This window comes from Oratosquilla oratoria, chromosome 1 (assembly GCF_046742065.1).
Source record: "Oratosquilla oratoria isolate Oo_2021 chromosome 1, ASM4674206v1, whole genome shotgun sequence".
NCBI lineage: Eukaryota > Metazoa > Arthropoda > Malacostraca > Stomatopoda > Squillidae > Oratosquilla > Oratosquilla oratoria.
Genome location: NC_134777.1, coordinates 62,887,718 through 62,912,274, shown reverse-complemented (window position 1 = coordinate 62,912,274; position 24,557 = coordinate 62,887,718). Strand labels below are relative to the sequence as shown.

Sequence of the window (24,557 nt, the reverse complement as noted above, 5' to 3'; positions counted from 1 at the left end):
ATATGTTTCTATTCAAGGCTAATAGATATAATACAAGAAAGAGATGGATGGGCGGACTGTGCATTTCTAGACCTAAAGAAAGCTTTTGACAAAGTACCACATAAGAAGTTGCTTAAGAAATTAGAAACTGAAGGAGGAATACAGGGCAAACTACTAAATTGGATTGAAGACTTTTTGCAAGAAAGAAAAATGAGAGTAGTGATAAGAGACCAGCACTCAAAATGGGATGAAGTAATAAGCTATATATATTAATGATATGGATGAAGGAATTGAAAGCTATATGAGCTCCTTTGCAGATGATGCAAAACTACTGAAAAGAGTGAAAACTGAAGAAGATTGTGAATCACTACAGAGAGATCTAAATAAAGTACAGGAATGGAGTAGGAAGTGGGAGATGGAGTTCAATACAAAAAAGTGTAGTATAATGGAATTTGGAAAAAGTAAAAACAGAATATCGAGAGATTATAAAATTGGTAGAAGAAGGAATAAAAAAAAGTAGAAAATGAGAAGGACCTGGGAGTCATTGTTATGAATAATATGTCACCTGAGAAACATATAAATAAGATTTTTGGAGAAACTTATAATTTAATAAGAACAATCAAAGTTGCATTTACCTACCTGGATGAAGAAATGGTGAAGAAAATCCTAATAAGACCAAGATTGGAATATGCAGCAACGATATGGTCACCAAGTACAAAAAAATGTATAAAAAAACTTGAAAGAATACAAAGAGCAATTACAAAATTGGCACCAACACTCTCAAAACTATCATATGAAGAGAGACTACAAAAACTTGAACTACAGACACTAGAGCAAAGAAGAGAAAGAGGAGATTTGATAGCTATTTACAGAATCATGAAAGGCATAGAAATTACTGATAGAGAGAATCTGATAAAATGGGATGACAGAAATACTAGAGGACACGGAAAGAAAATAAAAAAAGACAGCTATAGAAGAGATTTGAAAAAGAACAGCTTTCCTTACAGAGTAATAGACAGTTGGAACAAGTTAGATGAGAAAGTGGTGTGTGCAAAAACAATACATGAATTTAAAAATAGTTTAGATAAAATGAGATATGAAGACGGGACCCCACGAGCATAGCTCCCCTTCCCGTAAAATACAACTAGGTAAATACACATATATATATATATATATATATATATATATATATATATATATATATAAATATATATATATATATATATATACATATATATATATATAAGAAGTTCTTATCAGCTTGAGTTTAAGTGAAAAGAAAAGGGTGGGGGATAGTGTATCACAAGATGAAGTAAATCATGTACATCAGCAGGTATTTAATCACTTGGGAAATATGTTGCCTTTCATAGATGGACAAAGAAAGAAATCTGCAGTCTTCATGCATGTGCCTTCCTTTGATTAAACAACAGATCAAATACAATTTTTATTTTCACAAAAGTAAATGAAATTTTATTGTATAATGCACTTTCTAGCCGAATTAGTTTAAAACCGTTTGTCTTATATACCATACATAAATATCCTTTGTGCTCTAGATAAACAAAGGACCTTAATGTCATTTTATGTTATTCACCCATTACACATTTCTATTTTCCCAGATGTGGACAAATTTCATATGATTGCAACAGAAATCGGTTATTGATACTGTCATTTTTATTTTATTTATTTATTTTTTTTATTTATTTTTTTTTTTCAAAACACTAGAACATTATAAATATTAGTCATGATTCAAGTCCCCTTGAAACCTTCATAAATATCTCTAACTACCCTGATTTTCTGTTCTTGCACTTGTTTGTCCACACTCCAATCTCTGAATCATGTCTTAGGTAAGAATTAAACTTCCTCAGCCAGTGTGAGATTAACAATTATATTTCATCTACATAAAAATCAAATATACAACATCAAAAGTCAAAATATTTGCTTTGTGCATACAGCCTTCATTGAGAATACTAGAGTATCAAATCACCCAAATAATAACATTGGCACGACCTGCACAAAACTGTGAGGAAAAATATAAAGGCTGAGTTCTTCAGGTCCTTCACCAACATTTTTTCAGGAGTTTTAAAAGATCACTTATGCAGTGCTCACATCTGCACTAGAATCACAATTGTCTCCTCTGTCACTAGTATAACAGTATTCTTGTTTTTCTTGTCTTTCTAGTCTTTCTAGTCTTTCTTGTCTTTCTATTCTTTCTTGTTTTTCTTGTCTTTCTAGTCTTTCTTGTTTTTCTTGTCTTTCTTTTAGTAACAAGGAGGTCAACATTTCTAATTTATTTTCTAGTTGCTCTAGCCTCTCACTCATCTCATTAGACATCTGAGTTGCATTCTCCATTTTAGAGCTCATGGCCTCGATGATATTGGCTTCCAGAAATTTCAAGCTGTTTTTTATATCTTCAGAGTTGTTATTGTTGTTGCTGAGGGTGCGCCCAGCAGCTTTCCTGGAGCTACTCCGCCGTTCCTGAAGAGCTTTTTCTTTCACACGTAAGCGTTCCCAAACATTCGCCAGGAGATGCTGAGGGAGCTTCTGCACAACAAATTTTTTCCTCTCCATGGTGAAAAGTTTCCTAGACTGTGGGCAAAAGAAGGGAGACAATTACAAAAGAGCCTTCAAGTACTCAAGGTGTATGATAAATAATATTAATGATAATGGAAATGTTAACCCCCTTATGAACCAGAAGGTCCTCCAAACTGAATGCTATTGACTGACCTAAAGAAAAAAGAAAAATAAATAAATGGGGGTCCTGTTATGTGTGCCAAAAGTGCCATATTAATCTGCAAGGTATTAAAACACTTGTGTGATACAAATCAAAACAAAGTTAAATATATATAATTTAGTTTTTTTTATCATTATTGACATTTTTCAGCAATACATATACAGAAATACCATTTATGTTCATCAATGGCTTCCATGCCCCCTATTATACTGTTCATATGATTTTTTTTATTCTAAATTATCCATATCCAAGGGTACCAGATCCTCTTCTTCCTTTGCTTAACAATAGTTTCATTTCCAATTGAACACCATAATGATCTTTTTTTACTTTTAATGATCTGTTCTTCTATTGAGATTTCATACATACATATACCAAGGCTTTTTCCCCCTTTCAAGGGAGGTAGCCAAAAAGTGAAAGGCATAAAATCACTCCCACCCATTTCATCCCAAAATACACTCCACACCCCTCCCACCCTCCCTCTCATCTGAGCACCTCCTGGATGACGGGTCATCCCTGCACCTTGCCCACCGCCCTGTATCAATTTCAATCTTCGCAATTGCAATTTTCTCATAATTTCAGTTTGCTCTTTTTTCTTCATCATATAATATACCATCTATTTTTAACTTGAGGATCTTTTGTCTAGGTCTCAATTTACCATTTACAAATATATATATCAGTGTAGGTTTATCTTTACATTGATTAATTATACCTTCCTCACTTTTTTTTATTATTATTCTTATGTAGGCCTATTTGTTTTTGTTTCTTTTGCATTTATCCTGATATTATTTTTCTCTTTACATTCCCCATTCTTTTTTCATATTTTTGTTAGTCCTTTGAAATAGACATCTTCCACTCATTCTTGACCCATATTTGTCCACAAACAAATTGTAACAATGATTTTTTCCATTGTTACTGTTTTTACCTTGTCTGAACCATCTCCAATCCATTTCTTCAAATATTGTTTTAGTCGTCTACACTTTGCTTTGGCAAAGTTATATCTACCTTAGCTATATAATTCATATCTTAATTCTGCATTTCCTACTGCCATGTTGAATTCAAGGGCTACATGATCACTCTTAACAATATGACAAATATTTTAGAGATTCAGTAGCATGGGGTCTCCAACCTTGTTAGTGTATCTTTACATTAATATCTTGTTTCTTTGGCCCATTTAGCTATTACATTGTTCATTAATGCATTCCTCTTCAATATGAGTCAAATTCTCATGCACAGCTTCGGTTGCCTGAGGTACAATGATTGACGCATCAAAAGACATGCGTTATAAAATATAAAGTCACTAGCCTACTGTATTACTCACTCTCTTTCACTGAGTAATAAGCAAAGAAAATGTGATCAACCCAGTTCACAGAATTCGGGGGCTACTCAGTTATAACTACAAAATAAATATAATCAATACGCCAAAACTCGGCATCCTTGTATACCACTCACGCCTCATGATGCCTACATAGGCGTCATCATATGGAAAAGGTTAATACAGTATTAGGCAATACCTCTTCACTTCTATTTGTTTTCCACTCTCCTGGTTCACCTTTGTACAATCAAAATATCCCACTAGGCTACTATTATCATTATTATAATTTAATTTTATTTGTTTTATTATTATGTTGCAGATGCATAACTGAGTCCAATAGCATCACTTTGTATTCTGTCTCACACCATGCTCTCGCATCAAGTTGGAATACTACAATCTCTTACTCTTTCTTCTATTACAAATTTGATTTTTATAAAAAAAAAACTTACCTTCTCCCAGAACCACCTCTTCCTCCTCTACATTTTTCTTTGCCACTGTCATCAATCATCTTATTTATTTTATTTTATTTTTTCCCCTATCATTTCACACATATTATTTGGTTCTTTCTCCTTTGGATAATTATTGATCTCTAATTTCTCTGAAATAACCCTCTCTATGAATCAATGTATGGCACTTTCAAACTCTTTTATTTGCTTTTCTATTGCTCTCCTTACCTATAATTCTCTCCTTTGACACCGCTGTCTCAGATTCTGGAATGCTCTCCAGTAAAACCATGTGTTCTCCTGCTCTGTCTTTTATTAACTTTTACTTTTACTTTGCAACACTGTTTCTGACCCAGAGCAGTGGACAAGGTGCAGGGATGACCCGTCATCCAGGAGGTGCTCAGATAAGAGGGAGGGTGGAGGGGTGTGGAGTGTATTCAGGGATGGAATGGGTGGAAATGATTTTATGCCTTTCCCTTTTTGGCTACCTCCCTTGTAAGGGGGAAAAAGCCTTGGTATATGTATGTATGTATGTACTTTGGTTTTATTGATTAGTTCTCTTGTATTCTTTCTTCTTATGTTGTATCCTTTTTTTTATTCAGACATTCTTTAACTTATTTTTGCTAGCTTCCATGTCTTATATTCTCAATTACTGTATTTTGTGACTTCAACTTAATTTCTATTGGCAGTCCCCTACGCAACTTTTTATGTTGTCTGAATGAACTGTTTCTTCATCTGATTTATTACACAATTTAAAGCATCTCTTCAGAAAAGATATATTTCTTAACATCTTCCAGACATTTTGTTATCTTTAGTTTGTTTGTTTTTTATGTCCCCTGGGTATTCTTTCACCCTAACCAAATAGAGCCTCTCCATCTATTTTTTATGGCTTTCAGATCATATAATTTTCCCATATATATTTTACCAACCAGGAAAGGGCTCATTCGTTGCTGCCCACCGTTTGTACTCTCTCAATATTTGTCAAATATTTTCTTTTCATTTGGAGACCACACCAGCATTGTGTATTCCAACATATACAGTACATTTACCTTTTGGGGATGATAGGGTAGCAGGAAAACCTTTACATTCTTGCAGTTATGTCTGCAGAGCTCTGCACACTTCTCCAGCAATTTAACTAAACTGTAAAGGAAAATAAACATATTTACTTCTTCCACCACTACAACAGTGAAAGAAAATTTCACCATGAAAAGATAAATATTTCTTCTTTAAATGCAAAAATATGGGTATATCTTTACACTAAAAGACTATTTTTTCAGAACTTTCATGACATAAAAATTGTCTTGTTTTTCAAGTGTAATTCTTATGAGTTGTTTGTATATAATGGTGTGCAAATCATGTGCTTGCCACTGTCTTAAGCATGAATAAGAGATTATTCAGTTACTACAACATAGCATGTCCTTGCATGCTAAATAGTCACTCAATACTTTACCCCGAGAGGCGGAAATAATCGGCCAAGGTACAGAAATCCTCAAAGGTTTTCTCCATGTGAAACACCAACTCTGTCTGCTTCTTTAGCCTCTCCAAATGGGCAGAGCTTCGAAGGCCCTAGAATTAGATTCAATCATTACAAAGAGTTTAATGACATGCTCAAAGGGTACTCCTGCAGCGGGATAACATCAATAAGTGATACCCAGAAAATTAATCATATTAATCAGACCGTCACCCTTGCCTGTGGACTTATAGAGCAAATAAAAACCAACAGTAGCTACTGGATCCGAACACAGATCTCCGTCCTTCAGTACCATCAGAACCAACCTGCCACCCAGCAAAACTGTGTGATCCTCAACTAATCCCTCCACTACCATGGCACCTTTACAGAATTTGTTCTTGCTAACTCCAGATGACTTCATTCAGCTTAGGGAAAGGACCCCGTGTATAAGGGGTTGATAACAGCCCATGTAGTCATGAAAATAAGGTTCCCACTTAAACTAAATATCTCATTTAGTCCCTTCATTATCAGTGAAGTGCCACGGAGATGAATGGAATAGCCAGGAGACTCGTAGTTGCGGCTGAAACTGTCAGTTTTGCTCTACGCACTTGAACTATTGGGGTAGATAACAGTCACTGCTGGTAATTGGAGATAAAAGCGGGATTTGAACCAGCAAATAAGAGAATGCGACACCAGCACGCATCCGATTATGCCACAAAATGGTCAAAAGTTTTTTTCCATGAATGGTGGGACATGTATAAGGGCCAGAATGGATATGATGGGTGGTGTAAGGTACTGGAGGGTCACTTCAGGGCTGTGTGATGTCACCATGTGTGTTCAACGTGTATATGGATGAGACGGTAAGGGAAGTAAACGTACTAAGTAGAGATTTAGAATTGGTGGATGAGGATAGGAGGGCATAGCCTGTGAACCAGTTGTTATCTGTGGATACTACTAAACTTGTGGCTGATCCTGAGAAGATACTGAAGCAGTTACTGATTTGGCAGGCGTGTGAGAAAGTAAAGTGGTTGTATTTCTGTGATCAACGCCGAAGGGATATAATCTCTACGTAGTAGAATTGTAGCCTTAGAGAGGACTGTAGAGGGCCTTCAAGAGAAGAATCGAGTTCTTCGCTCGATGGCCCAAAACACAGACGACAAACTATGTTTGGAACCTGGGTAGGAAACAGTGACAAACAAAACACGTAGAGATGGCAAAAAGCCCTCACCAGGCCCGCTTGAATACAGAAACTCTTTTCAAGCCTTCGCGGGTCTACAGAACAAGAAGAAACGAAGATGCAAGAGAAGAAGGGTAGGACAGTCACTAGACACCTGCCCACAGGTAAGATTTTGGTTGTAGGGGATAGCCAGGTGACGTATTTAGATAGAGCCCTCTGTGACAAAGATAAGAAGCATAGGACCCAGGTGAGTTTCCCCGGGGCGGGGATAGATGTTAGAGACAGGATAGAAGAGTGTATAGTCGGGGAAGGTGTGAAACCCATAGTTTGCTTGAGTGCTGGGGGGAATGGCATAGGTAAGTTAGAGAGTGAGGAATTGTTTAAGCGGTTCCGGGATGCGCTAGATAAGATTAAGAATAAGGGAGGGGTTCCTTTTGTATGAATCCTTCTGAGGCGTAGAGTTGGAGGCATGTGGCATTCCAGGGCTGGCAAAACATTGTAAGGCTAATGGATGGACATTTCTAGACAACTGGGATCAATTTTACCGTAAGAATCATCTATATACAAAGGATGGGGTGCACTTGTCATCCAAAGGATTTCGGCTCCTTGCTGAATCCCTTGAGCGAGAAGTAGGCATCCTGCAGGCTTTTTTTTTTTTTTTGGGGGGGGGGGGGTAGATTACGTGGGAGACGGAGGGGAAGTATCGGAGTATACTTTAGACAATAGAAGCAGCTCAAAGAGAGACTGAAAATAATCACCTAATCAAGTGGAGGGGGGAGGATAAAATAAAAGTTTACTATACAAACAGGAGAAGCGTAATAGACAAAATTTATTTGCTGCGAGATAAAGCACGCGTAGAGAAATTTGATATTATAACTATTACTGAATCCTGGATCAATATAGCTGATAGACATTTCCTTTCGGAAATTGAGATAGAAGGATATAAGTTTTTTCATAAGGACAGGAGTGGGGGAGTAGCATTTTTCGTTAAAAATACAATAAACTGTATTACCAACAATTCGATTACAGAAGAGGATAGTACGGAATCTATTTGGGTGGAGATTATAGGTAAGAATAAGAAACTTATTATTGGCGTTCTATATACAGTAGACTTCCTAACCTCAGCATTGAGCAGACTGATCCCCTGATTCGTGAAATTCGCAGGGCGTCCCAGTACAAAAACGTTGTGATCATGGGAGATTTTAATTATAAAAACATTGAATGGGAAATTTTAGTAGGAGATCAGGAAGCGCAAAATTTCTCAGATGCGATGCAGGATAATTTCCTAAAACAAATTATTACCGATCCTACGAGAGGGGAGAATACTCTGGACTTACTTCTAACTAATAATGAGCACCAAACGAGTAACGTAAAATTGGTAGATAGTCTAGGTTCTAGTGATCATCAAGAAATAAGATTTAATATTAATTGGGAAGAATTAAATAGCACGAATAACGTTCTAGTACCGAACTTAAGGAGAGACAATTTTGATGAGATGAGACAGTAAATAAGATGATCAAATACAACCGCGAGGTCATCAGACCGGTCAGCGATTTGGATGAAATGTACAGTAACCTATCAGCTTTAATTCTAAATACACAAAATAAATTTATTCCTCTCAAGTCAATACGAAAGAATACGCACACAGCGAAACGTAACTATGAAATTAAGGTTACCAGACAAGCGAGACCCAGCCCCTAGGGCTTCTTTCATCTCTACAGAACAAAAAATAAGGAAATGATGGGCCCAATCAAAAACGACGAAAATGTAATGATAGAATCGGAGTGAGGAGTTTAATAAATATTTTTTCTCGGTGTTTACTAAGAAGATGGTTAGATAAGGTACCTGACTGCGATCCGATTTTCAGTGGGGATGAAGAAAGTAGACTATCAAATATCAGCATTAGTAAGGTAGAAGTAGTCAAACAGACTGAAAGACTTAAAGCTACAAAATCCCCGGGTCCAGACGAAATTTTTCCGAGAGTGCTTAAAGAGTGTAAATTTGAAATCTGCGACCAGTTAACAGAAATATTTAATAAGTCGGTAGACACTGGTTTTGTGCCTATTGCTTGGGGGCAGGCAAACGTTGTTCCTGTTTTCAAAAAGGGAGATAAATCGTCTATATGCAACTACAGGCCAATCAGTTTGACATCAGTTATAGGTAAAATGCTTGAATCAATAATAGTTAATAGACTCAGAGATCACATCGAGAGACATAATTTGATTCGTGACTCACAGCATGGTTTCTCCAAGGGTAAGTCATGTGTGACTAATCTTCTATCTTTTTACACTAACGTATATAAGGCGTCAGATAACAATGATAGTTACGATGTTATTTACCTTGACTTTAGCAAAGCGTTCGACAAGGTGCCCCACCAGAGACTACTAAATAAAATCAAAGCCTATGGCATAGGAGGAAAAGTGTTAGAATGGATTAGAAGTTGGATTAATGACAGAAAACAGTGGGTCACCATAAATGGTGTAAAATCCAAATGGGGGAGTGTTTCTAGTGGAGTTCCCCGGGGCTAGGTTTTGAGTCCCTTATTGTTCATTATGTACATAAACGACTTGGACAATGGGATTAATGGTGATGTTAGTAAGTTTGCTGACGACAATAAAATAGGACGCCTAATTAGGTTTGGAGACGACGCCGAAATTCTGCAGGATGGTCTTAACAAATTGTACACATGGTCGGTGTAATGGCAAATGGACTTCAACATCTCAAAGTGCAGCGTGTTAAACGTAGGGCTACACAACCCTGAAAATAGATATAGCTTAGATAACTGAGTGCGAGAGAGAATTGGGAGTTCTAGTGAGTTAAGGAAAAAGTGCATTAGTGCCAGGAATAAAGCTAACAGAGCACTAGGTTTCATTGCTAGGACGGTTACAAATAGAAATGCAGAGGTAATTATCAAACTCTATCTAGCATTAGTTAGAACTATCCTTGACTATGCGGCACAGTTTTAGTCTCCGTCTTATAGAATGGACATCAATTCACTAGAATCAGTACAGAGGAAAATGACCAAAATGATACATGGGCTCAAAATTTTATCTTACGAAGAGAGGCTTAGGTACCTTAACTTACACTCTCTGGAAAGACGCAGAGTGCGGGGTGATCTAATAGAGGTGTTCAAGTGGATCAAAGGCTTTAACAAGGGTGACGCAAGCAAGATCATCACCTTAACACAACAGGGCAGGACTCGCAGTAATGCATTTAAACTGGACAGATTTAGATTTAAGAAGGAAATTGGTTTACTAATAGGGTGGGCAACGAATGGAATAGACTTAGTAACCATGTAGTGAGCGTTGTTGTTGTTGTTGTCGTTCCCTAGACTGTCTGTCCGAGCAGTCCCGTCTCCCCAAGGAAGGCCACAGCCGAAACTGGGTTTTCCCACAAATCCTTTATAGAGCGTATGTTGTGTTGTTTGCGTGCATGATTGTGTATAATGCAGTCTTCCATTATGTGTTGTATGGTATGGGGTGAAGTGTTACATCCTGGGCAGCTGTTCACAACGCGGTCATCCAGCCTCTTCTGGTAGCTTAGAAGTGCTGGGTGGTGACCGCACCGCAATCTGGCCAAGTGGACTCTGTCCTTTCGTGGGAGAGAGGATTCAGAAGGGTGGATATCAGGGGGTCTGGCATGCAGCAGTGTGTTGTCTTTCAGTGTGTTAATGGAGCGGTGAGTGATATGATTATGAATATGTTTCCGGAGGCTGGTATTTGGTGGTTGTGGAGGAAGAGAAGAGAGTATATGTGCGTGATAAAGGTCTTTGGGTGTTGTTTTAATGTTTCTTGGTGTGTGTGGGTGTTCTGCTATGTAGTGTAGCGGGTGTGATGTGTTTGTGGTGGCTGCGGCAAGTGTTTGTGTGCCTCTCATGTCGAGGTGGTCCTTGACTTTGAGGACTTTTGTTTCATGGTGTAAATGGTCTGTAGGTGTTGTATTTGTGCAGCCTGTAATTGTTTTTAGGGCTTTGTTTTGTATGATTTGAAGGGTGTTGTGGTGTGTCTCACTGAGATTAGGAGCCCATGCAGGACTCGCATAATTCATCACTGAGCGTATGCATTGTTTGTATATTGTTATATTAGTTTCTTTGTTTTGTCCAAACGTTGTTCCAGTGATTGACTTAAGTGCGTTACGTCTAGGTGTGCATTTGCTTTTTATGTTTGTGATGTGTTGTTTGAAAGACATGGATGTATCGTATGTTACACCAAGAATTTTCGGTGTGTTTGTGTGTGGTATTAGAGTGTTGTTGATGTAGAGATGAGGTATGTATTTGTGTTTTTTTGTCCAGTTGGTGAGAAGTGTTGCTGTAGATTTGGTTGGAGCTATTTTGAGTCTGTTTGTGATGAACCATGTGTTGAGTGTATCAAGGTATGGCTGGATTATTTCTGCAGCTTTGTCTGTGTTACGATGTGTGCATGTGATTGTTATGTCGTCTGCGTAGGAAGAGATTTGTATTTCTGAGGTGTCTGGTGTGGGTAAGTCATGCATGTATAGATTAAATAGTGTGGGGGATAGAACTGAGCCCTGTGATACTCCGTTCTTAATGTTTCTGATGTGCGATGATTAGCCATTATATGACACGTAAGCATTCCTACCTGCCAGATAATTGGCCAGTCATCTTTTGGTGTTATTGTGCATGTCTGTGTTATATATTTTATTTGTTAGGTTGTGGCGGGGGATAGCATCAAAAGCTCAAGAGTTGGGGGCCAAACGGCAGCAACCACCCCTGGCCATCAGCTCTACGCAGATGGCACCGATCCCCAAGAGGAGCTACGCCTACCTTGGGGAGTACCACAATCCTTTTTCCCAACATGCAATGTAGTGAGCGTTGACACTATCGGTTGTTGTAAGAAACGGTTAGACAGCTTTATGGATGGGAATGACAAGTGGTAATAGACATGGAACTGCCTAGTGTAGGCCATATGGTCTCTTGCAGTCTCCTTCAGTCTTATGTTCTTATGTGAAGTTAAGAGTGAATGTGGGGAAGAATAAAGTGCTAAGGTGCACAAGGGTGGCCGGTTGAATGTAAAATATGAGCAGTTTGAGGAAGTTGGGAGTTCTAAGTATCTGGGATTGTCTGCGATGAGTGGAGGAATGGATACGGAGATGAATTACAGAGTAAAAAAAGAGAGAAGATGCTTGAGTGGGAGAAAGTGTCATGAGAAACATGTATACGAGGGTGAGTACAAATTAAAGGTTGTATAAATGAGTGATTTACCGATGGTGCTGTTTGAAATAGAGACTTAGAATGTAAAGGAGGCAGAAAGTTGTAGACTGAATGATTTTGAGGTGTTTCAGAAATATAATAGATGTGTCAAGAATGGACAGAATGAGAAACGTGAAAATTAGACAGAGATAGAAAGTATTTTAGGGAGAAAACTTTCGGATAATGTAGACCGGACTATTGGAGTGATTTGAGTATATAAACTGAAAGAATAAAGAAAGACTAGCAAAGGTAGTGTGGAAAACACAAGTGGGTGGAAATATGATGGATATGTCAAGAATGGATAGAATGAGAAACGTGAAAATTAGACAGAGATAGAACGTATTTTAGGGAGAAAGCTTTCGAATAATGTAGACCGGACTATTGGGGTGGTTTGAGTATATAAACTGAAAGAATGGAGAAAGACTAGCAAAGGTAGTGTGGAAAACACATGTGGGTGGAGTGGTCCCAAGAGGAGGACCGAGATAAGGTGACGGGTATCTTGGATACATGTGGTATCCCCATTCAGTAAGGAAGAGCGAGAACAAAATATAGAAATAAATGGAGGGAGATTGTGAATGGTTAAAAGGATGTTACCATTCGAAGAGATGCTCTCTTTATTTGCTTCATTGTTGAGTTGATGGGGACGAGGGGGAGGAGGGCACTACATGGTGAAGCGATGGGGATAAGAGGTATTTAGACAGGGTTTTCTGCGACAAAGATAGGAAACATAGGACGCAGGTGTGTTTCCCTGGCGCGGGCATAGGAGATGTTAGAGATAGGATTGAAGAGTGTCTAGTAGGGGAAGGTAAGGACCCAGTAGTTTGCTTAAGTGCCGGAGGAAATTATATAGGTAAGTTAGGGAGTGAGGAATTATTTGCGCGGTACCGGGATGCGCTAGACAAGATCAGAAATAGGGGAGCTGTTCCTGTAGTATGTGGAATCCTTCCGAGGCGTAGAGTTGGAGGCATGAGGCATTCCAGGGCTATTGCAATGAATTGCAGGCTGGCAAAACATTGTAAGGCCAATGGATGGGCATTTGTCGACAACTGGGACCGCTTTTATGGTAAGAATCACCTATACACAAGGGACGGAGCGCACTTGTCTCCCAGAGGATTTCGGCTCCTTGCTGAATCCCTTGAGCGAGAAGTAGGCATCCTACAGGGTTTTTTCGGATAGATTATGTGGGAGTAGGGGGGGAAGTATCGGAATATAGTTTAGGCAATAGAAACAACTTAGAGGACTGAGTAAAAAATCACCAAAGCAGGTGGAGGGAAGATAAACTTAAAGTTTACTATACAAATAGCAGGAGCATAATTAACAAAATTGATTTGCTGCGAGGTAAAGCATGCGTAGAAAATTTCGATATTATAGCTATTACTGAATCATGGATCAACATGGCTGATAAACATTTCCTTCCGGTAATCGAAATAGAAGGATATAAGTTTTTTCATAAGGATGGGGTCGGCAGGAATGGGGGAGGTGTAGCACTTTTCGTTAAAAATACATTAAACTGTATTATCAACAATTCGATTAAGGAAGAGGACTGTACGGAATCTATTTGGGTAGAGATTATAGGCAAGAATAAGAAAGTTATTATTGGCGTCTTGTATAGACCTCCTAACCTCAGCATTGAGCAGACTGATTCCCTGATTCATGAAATTCACAGAGCGTCCCAGTACAAAAACGTTGTAACCATGGGAGATTTTAACTATAGAAACATTGACTGGGAAACTTTAATAGGAGATCATGAAGCGAAGAAATTCCTAGATGTGGTGCAGGATAATTTCCTAAAACAAATGATTACCGATCCTACGAGGGGACAAAATACCCTGGACTTAATTCTAACAAATAATGAGCACCAAATTAGCAGCGTAATAGTGGGAGATATTCTAGGCTTTAGCGATCATCAAGAAATAAGATTAAATGTTATTTGGGAAAAAATAAAAAGTACGAATAACGTTCAAGTACCAGACTTCAGGAAAGCAAACTTTGACAATATAAAAACCTATTTGAAATTGAATACGAAAAGCCAGGCGGACGTTTCAGACATTCTTGATTCTCGTTGCGGGGCTGGTAGTCAGGTGTGGGTCATGGAGGGTAATATGCATACCTTAGGTCAGGTCTGGGTCAAGGAGGGTAATACGCATACCTTAGGTCAGGTCAATTGGGGGCGAGGGCCCAACAGTCAGGTCAGTAATTTAAATGAAATCTATAACAATCTAACTGATCTAATTATTAATGCACAAAATACATTTATCCCCCTAAAGTCAATACGGAAAAATAGTAATACTCCCAAATGGATGACGGACAGATTGAAACATGAGATCGGAATGAAAAGAGGACTTTACGTAAAAATGAAAAACGGGGAATCACACCTTAGATCAAGATATAACGAAATGGCAAAGCTGGTTAAAAGGAATACACGTTCAGCGAAACGTAATTATGAAATCAAGGTTGCCAGTCAAGCAAAATCCAACCCAAAGGGTTTCTTTCACCTCTATAGAACAAAAAATAAAGAAAGAATAGGACCAATTAAAAACGATGAAAATGTCATGATTGAATCGGAAGAAAAAATGAGTGAGGAGTTTAACAATTATTTTCTATCGGTGTTTACTAATGAGAGGTTAGATAAAGTACCTGACTGCGATCCGATTTTCAGAGGGGATGAAGAAAGTAGTCTAACTAATATCAGCATTAGTAAAGAAGAAGTAGTCAAGCAGATTGACAGACTTAAAGCTACAAAATCTCCGGGTCCAGACGAAATTTTTCCAAGAATGCTTAAAGAGTGTAAATTTGAAATCTGCGACCAGTTAACTGAAATATTCAATAAATCGGTAGACACTGGTTCTGTTCCAACTGCTTGGAGGCAGGCAAACGTTGTTCCTGTTTTTAAGAAGGGAGATAGATCGTCTATATGCAACTACAGGCCAATCAGTTTGACATCGGTTATAGGAAAAATGCTTGAATCAATAATAGTAAATAGACTCAGAGAACACATTGAAGGGCATAATTTAATTCGTGTTTCACAGCATGGTTTCTCCAAGGGTAAGTCATGTGTGACTAATCTTCTATCCTTTTACACTAAGGTATATAAGGCGTCAGACAACAATGAAAATTACGATGTTATTTACCTTGACTTTAGCAAAGCGTTCGACAAAGTGCCACACCAGAGACTACTAAATAAAATCAAAGCCCATGGCATAGGAGGAAAAGTGTTAGAATGGATTAGAGCTTGGATTAGTAACAGAAAACAGCGGGTCACCATAAATGGAATAAAATCTAGGTGGGGCAATGTTACTAGCGGGGTCCCCCAGGGCTCGGTTTTGGGTCCCTTGTTGTTCATTATGTATATAAACGACTTAGACGAAGGGTTAAATAGTGATGTTAGTAAGTTTGCGGACGACACTAAAATAGGACGCCAAATTAGGTCAGGAGACGACGCCCAGATTCTGCAGGATGACCTTAATAAGCCGTTAACATGGTCGGTGAAATGGCAAATGAACTTCAATATCTCTAAGTGTAGCGTGTTAAACGTAGGGCTACACAACCCCGAAAATAGATACAACTTAGATAACACGTTTTTAGACAAATCTGAGTGCGAGAGGGACTTGGGAGTTCTGGTGAGTCCGGACCTTAAAACCAGGAAGCAGTGTATTAGCGCCAGAAATAAAGCTAACAGGGCATTAGGCTTCATTGCTAGGACGGTAACGAATAGAAGTGCAGAGGTAATTATTAAACTCTATCTAGCGATAGTTAGACCCATCCTTGACTATGCGGTACAGTTTTGGTCTCCGTCCTACAGAATGGACATAAATTCACTAGAATCAGTACAGAGAAGAATGACCAAAATGATACAAGGACTCGGAAATTTGCCTTACGAAGAGAGGCTTAGGCACCTAAACTTACACTCTCTGGAAAGACGCAGAGTGCGGGGTGATCTAATAGAAGTGTTCAAGTGGATCAAAGGCTATAACAAGGGTGATGCAAACAAGGTCATCATAATAAAACAACAGGGCAGGACTCGCAGTAATGGGTATAAACTGGACAAATTTAGATTTAAGAAGGAAATAGGCAAGAATTGGTTTACTAATAGGGTGGTCGATGAATGGAATAAACTTAGTAACCATGTAGTAAGCGCTGAAACTATCAGTTGTTTTAAAAAACGATTAGACAACTTTATGGATGGGGATGACAGGTGGTGATGGATACGGAGCTGCCTAGTGTAGGCCTTATGGTCTTTTGCAGTCTCCTTTATTTCTTATGTTCTTATGTTCTTATAAATCAGCTTCGATTTTGGGCTCTGCATTGGAGCTGTGCTGCTCTGCAATGCTTTCGATCCAAGCAATGTAGATAAAGATGAATCTACCTCTATATTTTCTTCTAGGAAGATGTGAGACCAGCATCCTTCCGATTGCGAAAGCACTGCAATAACTTATATTCCTAACTACCTATAGCACATTGTGACAACCACAGTCAAACATAATTCTGAGCATCAGCATTTTGAGACCTTATTCAAGATACAAATATAATTTCTGAATTACAAAACGAAAATATTTTGTTTAACATGCGAATTTTTAGTTCTATGAACTCAGTCTAAAAGACCCCTTTCACTGAACCTTTATATATATATATATATATACATATATATATATATATATATATATATATATATATATATATTATACATTTATATATATATATATATATGTATGTATATGTATGTATATACATATATATACATATATATATACATATATATATATATATATATATATATATATATGTATTTATATATATATATATATATATATATATTTATATATATATATTTATAATCGTAAATATATATATATATATATATATATATATATATAAAATACGAATCCATCTTACCTGGACATCATTGACAGCCAAGGCTACCAGCAAGTTGGAGAGAATGATGGAGACGAAGATGGTAAAGGTGATGAAGATGATGAGCGATGTATATGGCACAGAATTGAGTTGTTTGATGAAATCTGAATCAAAGTCAAGCTCCCCAATCATCATCGTCAGCGTCTTGCTGAAGGAGTAATAAGGGGTGGAGAACGCCAAGTTGTCCTTGGGTATGGTAATGTAGAAGGATAAGCTAAATGCGAAGAGAAGGAAGATGTAGATGAAGAAGATCCGAAGGAAGACCAATGACACACGCGTTATCATCAGGACATAGATCCCGCAGTCTGGGAATCTCCCGATGAGAAGCATCATCTGGATCCAGAGAAGGAGCACCAGGAAGATGGCACAATGCTTCTGCCATTCGCTAAAATCCGGGATGATCACCACCATGACCAAGATGCAAATGATCATGTCTAAAACCGAAGAAAATGTTCGGAACCAGGCCATCGATTTTTGCCACAGCGTCAGGAGTTCATGGAGTATAAAAAAAACTGTTTTTACGATCACTATAACTTCCAGAGATTGCTCCATTTTATCACTAATTGGAGTCCACGGCTGGGGGATATCGGTCCCATTGTCCTTTACGGATTCAGAGGTGTTGAATTTCTCTGGCGTGGAGTTCACAATGAAAACGAATTTGTTTGCCGTCAAGATGGTTATGAACACTGCGTACAGGAAAAAAAGTATCACTTCAATCAAGAACCACCTTCTAACACTTCGCCACTTCACCAAAAGGAACGTTTCACACAGAGGGTGACTCAGGAGCTTCGCATGAGCGAGTTTGATAAACGTTCTCAGGTGTTTCACTTGATTGTGTTGCGAGGGATGCGCAAAAGGTGCGAAGTCAAAGGAGACTTCGAGAGTCTTCGAGGTCATGACATTGGTGTTGGTGACGAGGCAGTGATCAAAGATAACCTCCATGCCTCCGGGGATGTGCCGAAGGATGTACATGAGCACCGACTCATTGTTGATGTCCTTTGCACTCAAGTCAGCACCATTGTTCAGGAGGGTAACCACAGCAGGGAGATTTCGAGATTTAGCCGCCTTGTGCAGAGGCGTCTCCTTGTTCGAGTCGGTGCAGTTGACCAGCGCGCCCTCCCTAAGGAGGACCTCGATCGTATCGGCGCAGCCAGTGGTGGCGGCATCATGCAGGGGTGTGTGTCCACGCATGTCACGGTGTTCGATGGCTCCGGGACGCGCCGACTCGAGGAGGAGCTTGATGCACTCGACTGACATCCCGGCGGCTGCGTAGTGCAGGGGCGTCTGGCTGAACTGGTTCTTGGTGTAGACTGAAGCCCCCTCCGACAAGAGGTACCGGACTCCTGCGGCCCATTTCTGCTGCACCGATAGATGGAGGGCTGTCTCGTGGAAAGATCCGCTGTAACCGTTGACAGGGACGCCACTGTTGATGAGGGCGACCACTTCCTCCATCGAACGCCTCTCGACAGCTTTCAGGAGCTGCTGGACGCGTGAGTCCAAATTCCCTCTGGGGGCTATGTCAGCAAAAGGTACAGTTTCCATATCGTCGTTCTGGTTCCAACAACCTGCAAAGACAACGTTTTATAAGTATCTCTGTTAAACCATGGGGCCTGTATTTCGTAGAACCCCTTCGCTACCGACGAGGTACCACTAGCATGAATATATAGAATAACTTGATGGTGGTAACATTGAAAGGAAAAATCTTTCCCCGTAAGGACGGTGCCAGCTACGATAATTTGTAACTCCTTTCCGACCAAAGAATTGCCACGGAAATGAATAAGTTATTCCGGTGGAAACCAAAATAGAATGAACAATTTTACCCAGTAATGAAGGGGCGAAGCAAGGGAAATGTCGTTTGCATACTTCAGAAGCCGGGTCATGAATTCGTGAATGTGCAGGAGACCCTCCGTACCCACCTCTCCCTTACCCTCCTAATCCTGCCTCTGCCCTTTATCCTCCCCATCATTCCTCCCACTTCCCTCCAGTCCCCAAACCCAATAGCCTTTTCCTTCTACATTTTACTCCATTTCTACCTTCCCTATCCCTAACATCTCTCTATCCATTCCAGCTAATTCCCCCATCTCTTTCCCTTCTTTCCCTTCCCCACCTCTCTCCTTTCCTCTCTTCCTTATACCTCTCTATTCCTCCCTACTCTTTCATTCCCTCCCCTTCCCTTCCCTCTTTTTCTGTACCATCCTCATTTTCCATTTCTTTTTCTTCCTTCCTCAAACCTCGTCTTCTCCCTATTTTTCATTCCCTTTTCCTCTCCTCTCTCCCTTTGCTTCCCCTCCTCTCCCCTCCCTTCATAGTCTCTCCTCCACCCTACCTTTCCTGAAAGGTTATGTTCTCCTTCCTCGGGAGGAGGAACCAATTGCTGTTTCACCACGCCCTCGTTGTACCGTGTGGGATGGCTTCCTACTGGGAAAACCAACGCGAAGATTGAGGTGGCGGCCGAAACAGCAGTTGTATAATTGATACCTTGCAGCTCATGCTATCCCTCCCTTTTTATACCTTTTCTTACATCTTCCTTCAGACACTCCTTTACCCACTCTACGACTCTCTCACCTTCAATCTACGTCCCGTGGAAACGGCGAGGTGATTCCTGGAAGCTTCTCGTCACAAACCATGTACAAGTGATGTGAAGTGGAAGATCGCTTGGCGCCGGGATCAAGGTGGGAAAGAGGTTTGGTAACCATCCGTACAATTAAGCAGCCCTTTTTATGATCTACTCTGCTCACCCCACATAGGTAAGGTTTTAGAAAAGATACCCAAAACACTGTCAGCCCTAACCTCGACTGGTCAGCCGCACCCTGTGAGGTTGCCCCCCTTTATAGTCAAGACACATACACAAACAAAACCATGGGTGAAAAAGAAGAGCAGTAGCACTATCAGAACTATGGAATGCCTTCCCTTTTCACCCTGGTGCCAACCCCGCCCCGATGTATCCGTCACATTTCAGGTTCCATGCGAACAATACTGTGCTGTGTCGTAATTTATGCAAATGTATTGGAGTGCAGTATTGTTGGCATGACCCCCAAAATAGGACTGATACTCCCTCCTTATATTTCTTCTTTACCACCTCTACGACTTCACCTCTTCGGTGCGATAGTCCCCAAAGATAGAAGCGCTGAATATCGCCGACACAATATCAATATATATGGGGCAGAAGGGGAACATGGGAAGAGCAGTCTGTTTATTTCAGTTTGACGGAAATTCATCGGAAAACAAAAAAACAATTCAACCATTGAAGTGAAGATCTTTGTACACCCAAAACGAAGATCTAAGGACTGCAAACTAGATCCTCAACAAAGTGACTGAAGAACATTTCCTATATTTCAAATTGAATAGATGATGTCACCCCTCGACTTACCTTCTTCTGCAGTGGAGGAGGAGGTGGCGAAGGAAGTGGTAGTGGTTGTGGTTGTGGTTGTGGTACTGGTGGTGGCTGCTGTAGTGGCACTAACTGGGACACCAGGCCACCACACGAGATGGTACTTGGGTCGGTTTTGGCGCCAGCCACCCATAACTTTCCAGCATCTGCAGGGAACATAAGATGTCAAATATGCGCTTGCTGCTTGCTTAAAATACATACACGCACCAATACCAAATGGCCTTTTGACTGTTATAATGGGGACGGTCATATCAATCCACACAGCCACCTCATCCATCTTACACCCATCAAAATCCATTTATCGTCACTCCCATTTTACCACTTCGTGAATGCACTTCCATCCCTGTATTTCGCCACACTGCTGAGGTTAAAGACAATGCAGGAAGACACAGCAGATACATATATTCTGTATATATCAAGGGAATGTCTCACCTCACCTCACCTCACCATTTTTGTCTTGATTTTTTATGAGAAATATTTCACTGAAAAAATGTGCTAACCTAGGACCTTCTTATGCATAAATTAAAATTTCATAACGTTCGAAAAATTAGCTTTGAGCATGTGGACCTCTTCCTAGGTCGGTGGGTTTTCTTTACATTATGTTGCGTATGTTGAGGCATTTCCTTCTACCATGATGTCGAGGAAAGTCATTTTGTTTTCAATGGTGAAAGTGAGCACCGAGGAAGATTCAGATGCCCCTTTTAATCTCTGAAGTTCCACGTCGCGTTTACTTATGACAGAAATTTCGTCCACAGAGCGACAATAAGTACTGGGCCTTAAAGATTATTTTGGTGAATGATGTACATAAGATAGCAGACGCAGAAAATGGCAAAAGTATAACCAAGTGGGGAGCGCATGTTTACACGATCAGTCTCTTAGTAAAGGGTTCCATCTTTGTGCATACAGGTCTGAGTAATAAAAATACATAGTAATTATTCTGTGTTTTTCGTGGGATGTAAGAAGGAGCAAGTTCTCCGTGGTTGGTTGCAGGTGTCATAGATAATTCCATAGTTGCTCCAGTAGGAACATTCGTAAATAGACATTCTACATCAAGAAAAACTGATTCTCTTAGGGAGGGTAAATCAAATGATTTGAAGAAAGCATTCTGTGGAATTCATGATGTATTTGGAAGGAATATATATCGAAATTGAATTGTATGAACACAAAATATACCAAACGTTTTTTGGAATGTTATACTGCAAAGATACAAGAGAAACAGTGACTGTAAAGTTGTGTTACTGTTTGCCAAACTAATCAGTTGTCAATTATCATAACCACACATATATACACCACACACACACACGCGCACACACACACACACACACACACACACACACACACACACACACACACACACACACACACACAGGCTCACACACACATGCACACATACACACACACACGCGCGCGCGCGCGCGCTGTAAATACATACATTCCTTTAAAGAATTGATCTCCACCTAAAGCAGTCTCAAGAATAAACTTTTCCATACCACTTGGCTTACCTTTCATCTGGTTGCTTAAACTATCAATTCATTACCATGGTTACCCCTTGGTAATAAGCGAGTACAGCGACACCAAACAAGCCAAGCGAAACCGCCCAAAGGCTTTCCTACAATTTGCAGCTCAGGGCCATCCCCGGCGACATCATGCAATCCCATCATCACTATACTTCTTCCATTATCTGGTGACCCATAGGATGTGGCCGGCAAAACCAGCAGCGTTGCCACGTCTAAACCATCTCCAAAGAAAACGGGGGAGACACCGTTTTCTTTATATTTGCATGTATGGTCGGTATAATTAAAGAGACTGCAGGCGCCTCGAAGACCCGCACTCAGCTTCTCTGTGTAATTACTACACCCCCAACACCACAGAAATTCCTAGGTCGGGAGCCGGGGCAACGTCGCCTGATCTGAAATGCCACATCGTTTAACAAGTCTCTTCTTTTCTTTACATGTATAACAATTACTCATATCACCTACCTTTTAATGAAAAAATCAATATGCATTTAGAATATTCTATGTTAACATACTCGGGGTTGTGGACAGTTTCAGGTTTATGCTGAATGTTTTGATTCAGTACGTTACAACACGGCAAACACCTTGTGGGTCACGAAATAATGGAAATAGTCTAGCGTTATTATCAGCAGGAAATTACCAGATCGTGGTCATGTGTTATCATGTGCTGCTTCTTGCTTGTGTCCTCAATATTTCTGAGTATGAGGCACAAGTTCTACGGAGTTCGTTGGGAATGAAGGAAACAGGTGCTGAATATGTGTAAAGTATATTACACCACGTTTCGAGAGACTTGCCTCGCCTATCATTTATCAGACTACAACTGTATCTCATGATATCGACAGGCGATTTTAGTCAGAGCCTGTTCTGGCTACCCAAACAATTTCATTCAGATTAGGGCAGGACTTTACACTGAAGTGAATAAACACAGTGACCTATAAACACATTTCCTTATCCAATTGAAATATAACCACACCCCCAGGCTGAAACGAATGAAAATATGTCTAACAAAGTCTTCAGCCTGACAACTTATTACTCTCCATTTTTTATTCAGACAACTTCATTCATTTATGGGATATCCTTCATCGAGATTTTCCCCTCCACCGAACAAAATTGCTCTATAATTAAGAACAAAAATCTACCGAGGTGTTCCCAGTAGTACAGTTTGTAGTTGTAATGTCAACTAAACTTCTAGGTGTAATATTGACTAAGGTCAATATCTGGATTGAGGGAGATGGCAGTCGAATTCGTCTTAGAATCATTGACGACATGACATCATCAAAGTATAAGCGATTCGAGAACATCATCACTTCAACATCAGCGCCAGTGACGGCGTGACGTCATCCGAGCATCCTCAAAATCGTCGACGACGTGACGTCATACGAGGAGCGTCATCTTATCAGTTTTTGAGTGTCATTCCAAGAAGTGGACAGACATGATAACATCGGATGTGATCAATTAAGTACTCAACTAACACAAAGAGAACATCCGCTACCTCCTCTACCTCCTCCTCTCCCCCCTCGTCCTCCTCCATATCCCCCCTCTTCTTCCTCTTACTCCTCCTTCTCTTCCCTTTCTTCCTCTATTGTTTTCTCCTGTTCCTGCTTCACCTCCTCCTACACGTCCTCCTCTTCCTCTTCCTCTTCCTACACCTCCTTATCATCGTCCTCTTCCTCTTGCACCATCACCAACACTATCACCACCAACTACCTCTACAACCACCAAACAAAGAGTCGTTGATTCATCGTCACTTCCGACGCAAATGTGGATTGTCTCTGACGTCATCGATGTTAATATTTTTGAAAAAAAAAACAAAAAAAATGTTCGTGGTGGAAATCAAACTTCCACTTAAGTTACCTTCCGTGCTGAGTGGCATTTTCCATTTTTATTCTGGCTGCCGGCAAACGAAGGGGTTAATTATTTTTAATAATAACACTATGATTAAAACTTCCTCTTCCGCAATGTCTGTTACCTATGACGTCACAACGCAGGTTGGCTCCGCCCCAAAATAGTGCTGTTGGTTTATCAATTCCTTCATATATTTACTTGTTTATATAATCTTGATTAAGTGATTGATTGATTGACTTGTTTGTTTGCTTATATATTAATCTATTTATCTATTTGTTTATTCATTTATGTATTTATTCATTCATCTATTTACTTGTTTGTCTATTCTTCATTAACTGATTGATTGATTGATTAACTTATATACTTATGTACTCATTTATTCATTTGTACGTTTATTCATCTATTCATTTATCTATCTATTCATTACCTGGCTCAAAATTGCTAAAACCTCAAACACCCTGATATCCCCTTCTTTAGATTAATATAATTGTCTAAAGTTGCCCTGAAAGCCAAAACAGGGGGCTTCAAGAGAGCATATTGTGTTTCACCAGTCTCCCTGGCGTCCCTCTCAGCTCAAAAGAATGTTGTGGCGCTA

At 39.7% G+C, this 24,557-nt stretch overlaps 1 protein-coding gene across 3 annotated transcripts in view; it reads right to left on the bottom strand.

Moving 5' to 3' along the window:
- Positions 1 to 1,845: 1,845 nt before the first annotated feature.
- The window catches only part of LOC143033140 (transient receptor potential cation channel subfamily A member 1-like), a 155,789-nt gene continuing 133,077 nt past the window's right edge, over positions 1,846 to 24,557 (bottom strand). For 2 of the 3 annotated variants that reach the window (XM_076198365.1, XM_076198396.1), the window contains 5 exons: positions 20,583 to 20,749; positions 17,195 to 18,777; positions 5,916 to 6,031; positions 5,515 to 5,605; positions 1,846 to 2,565 (listed from right to left, as the gene is read on the bottom strand). In XM_076198365.1, the coding sequence (XP_076054480.1) occupies positions 2,071 to 2,565; positions 5,515 to 5,605; positions 5,916 to 6,031; positions 17,195 to 18,777; positions 20,583 to 20,736 (2,439 nt within the window). In that variant the 5' untranslated portion in view covers positions 20,737 to 20,749 and the 3' untranslated portion in view covers positions 1,846 to 2,070. Of the gene's footprint in view, positions 2,566 to 5,514; positions 5,606 to 5,915; positions 6,032 to 17,194; positions 18,778 to 19,777; positions 19,867 to 20,582; positions 20,750 to 24,557 lie in introns of those variants that run through there. The other variant, XM_076198469.1, reaches the window with a different exon arrangement.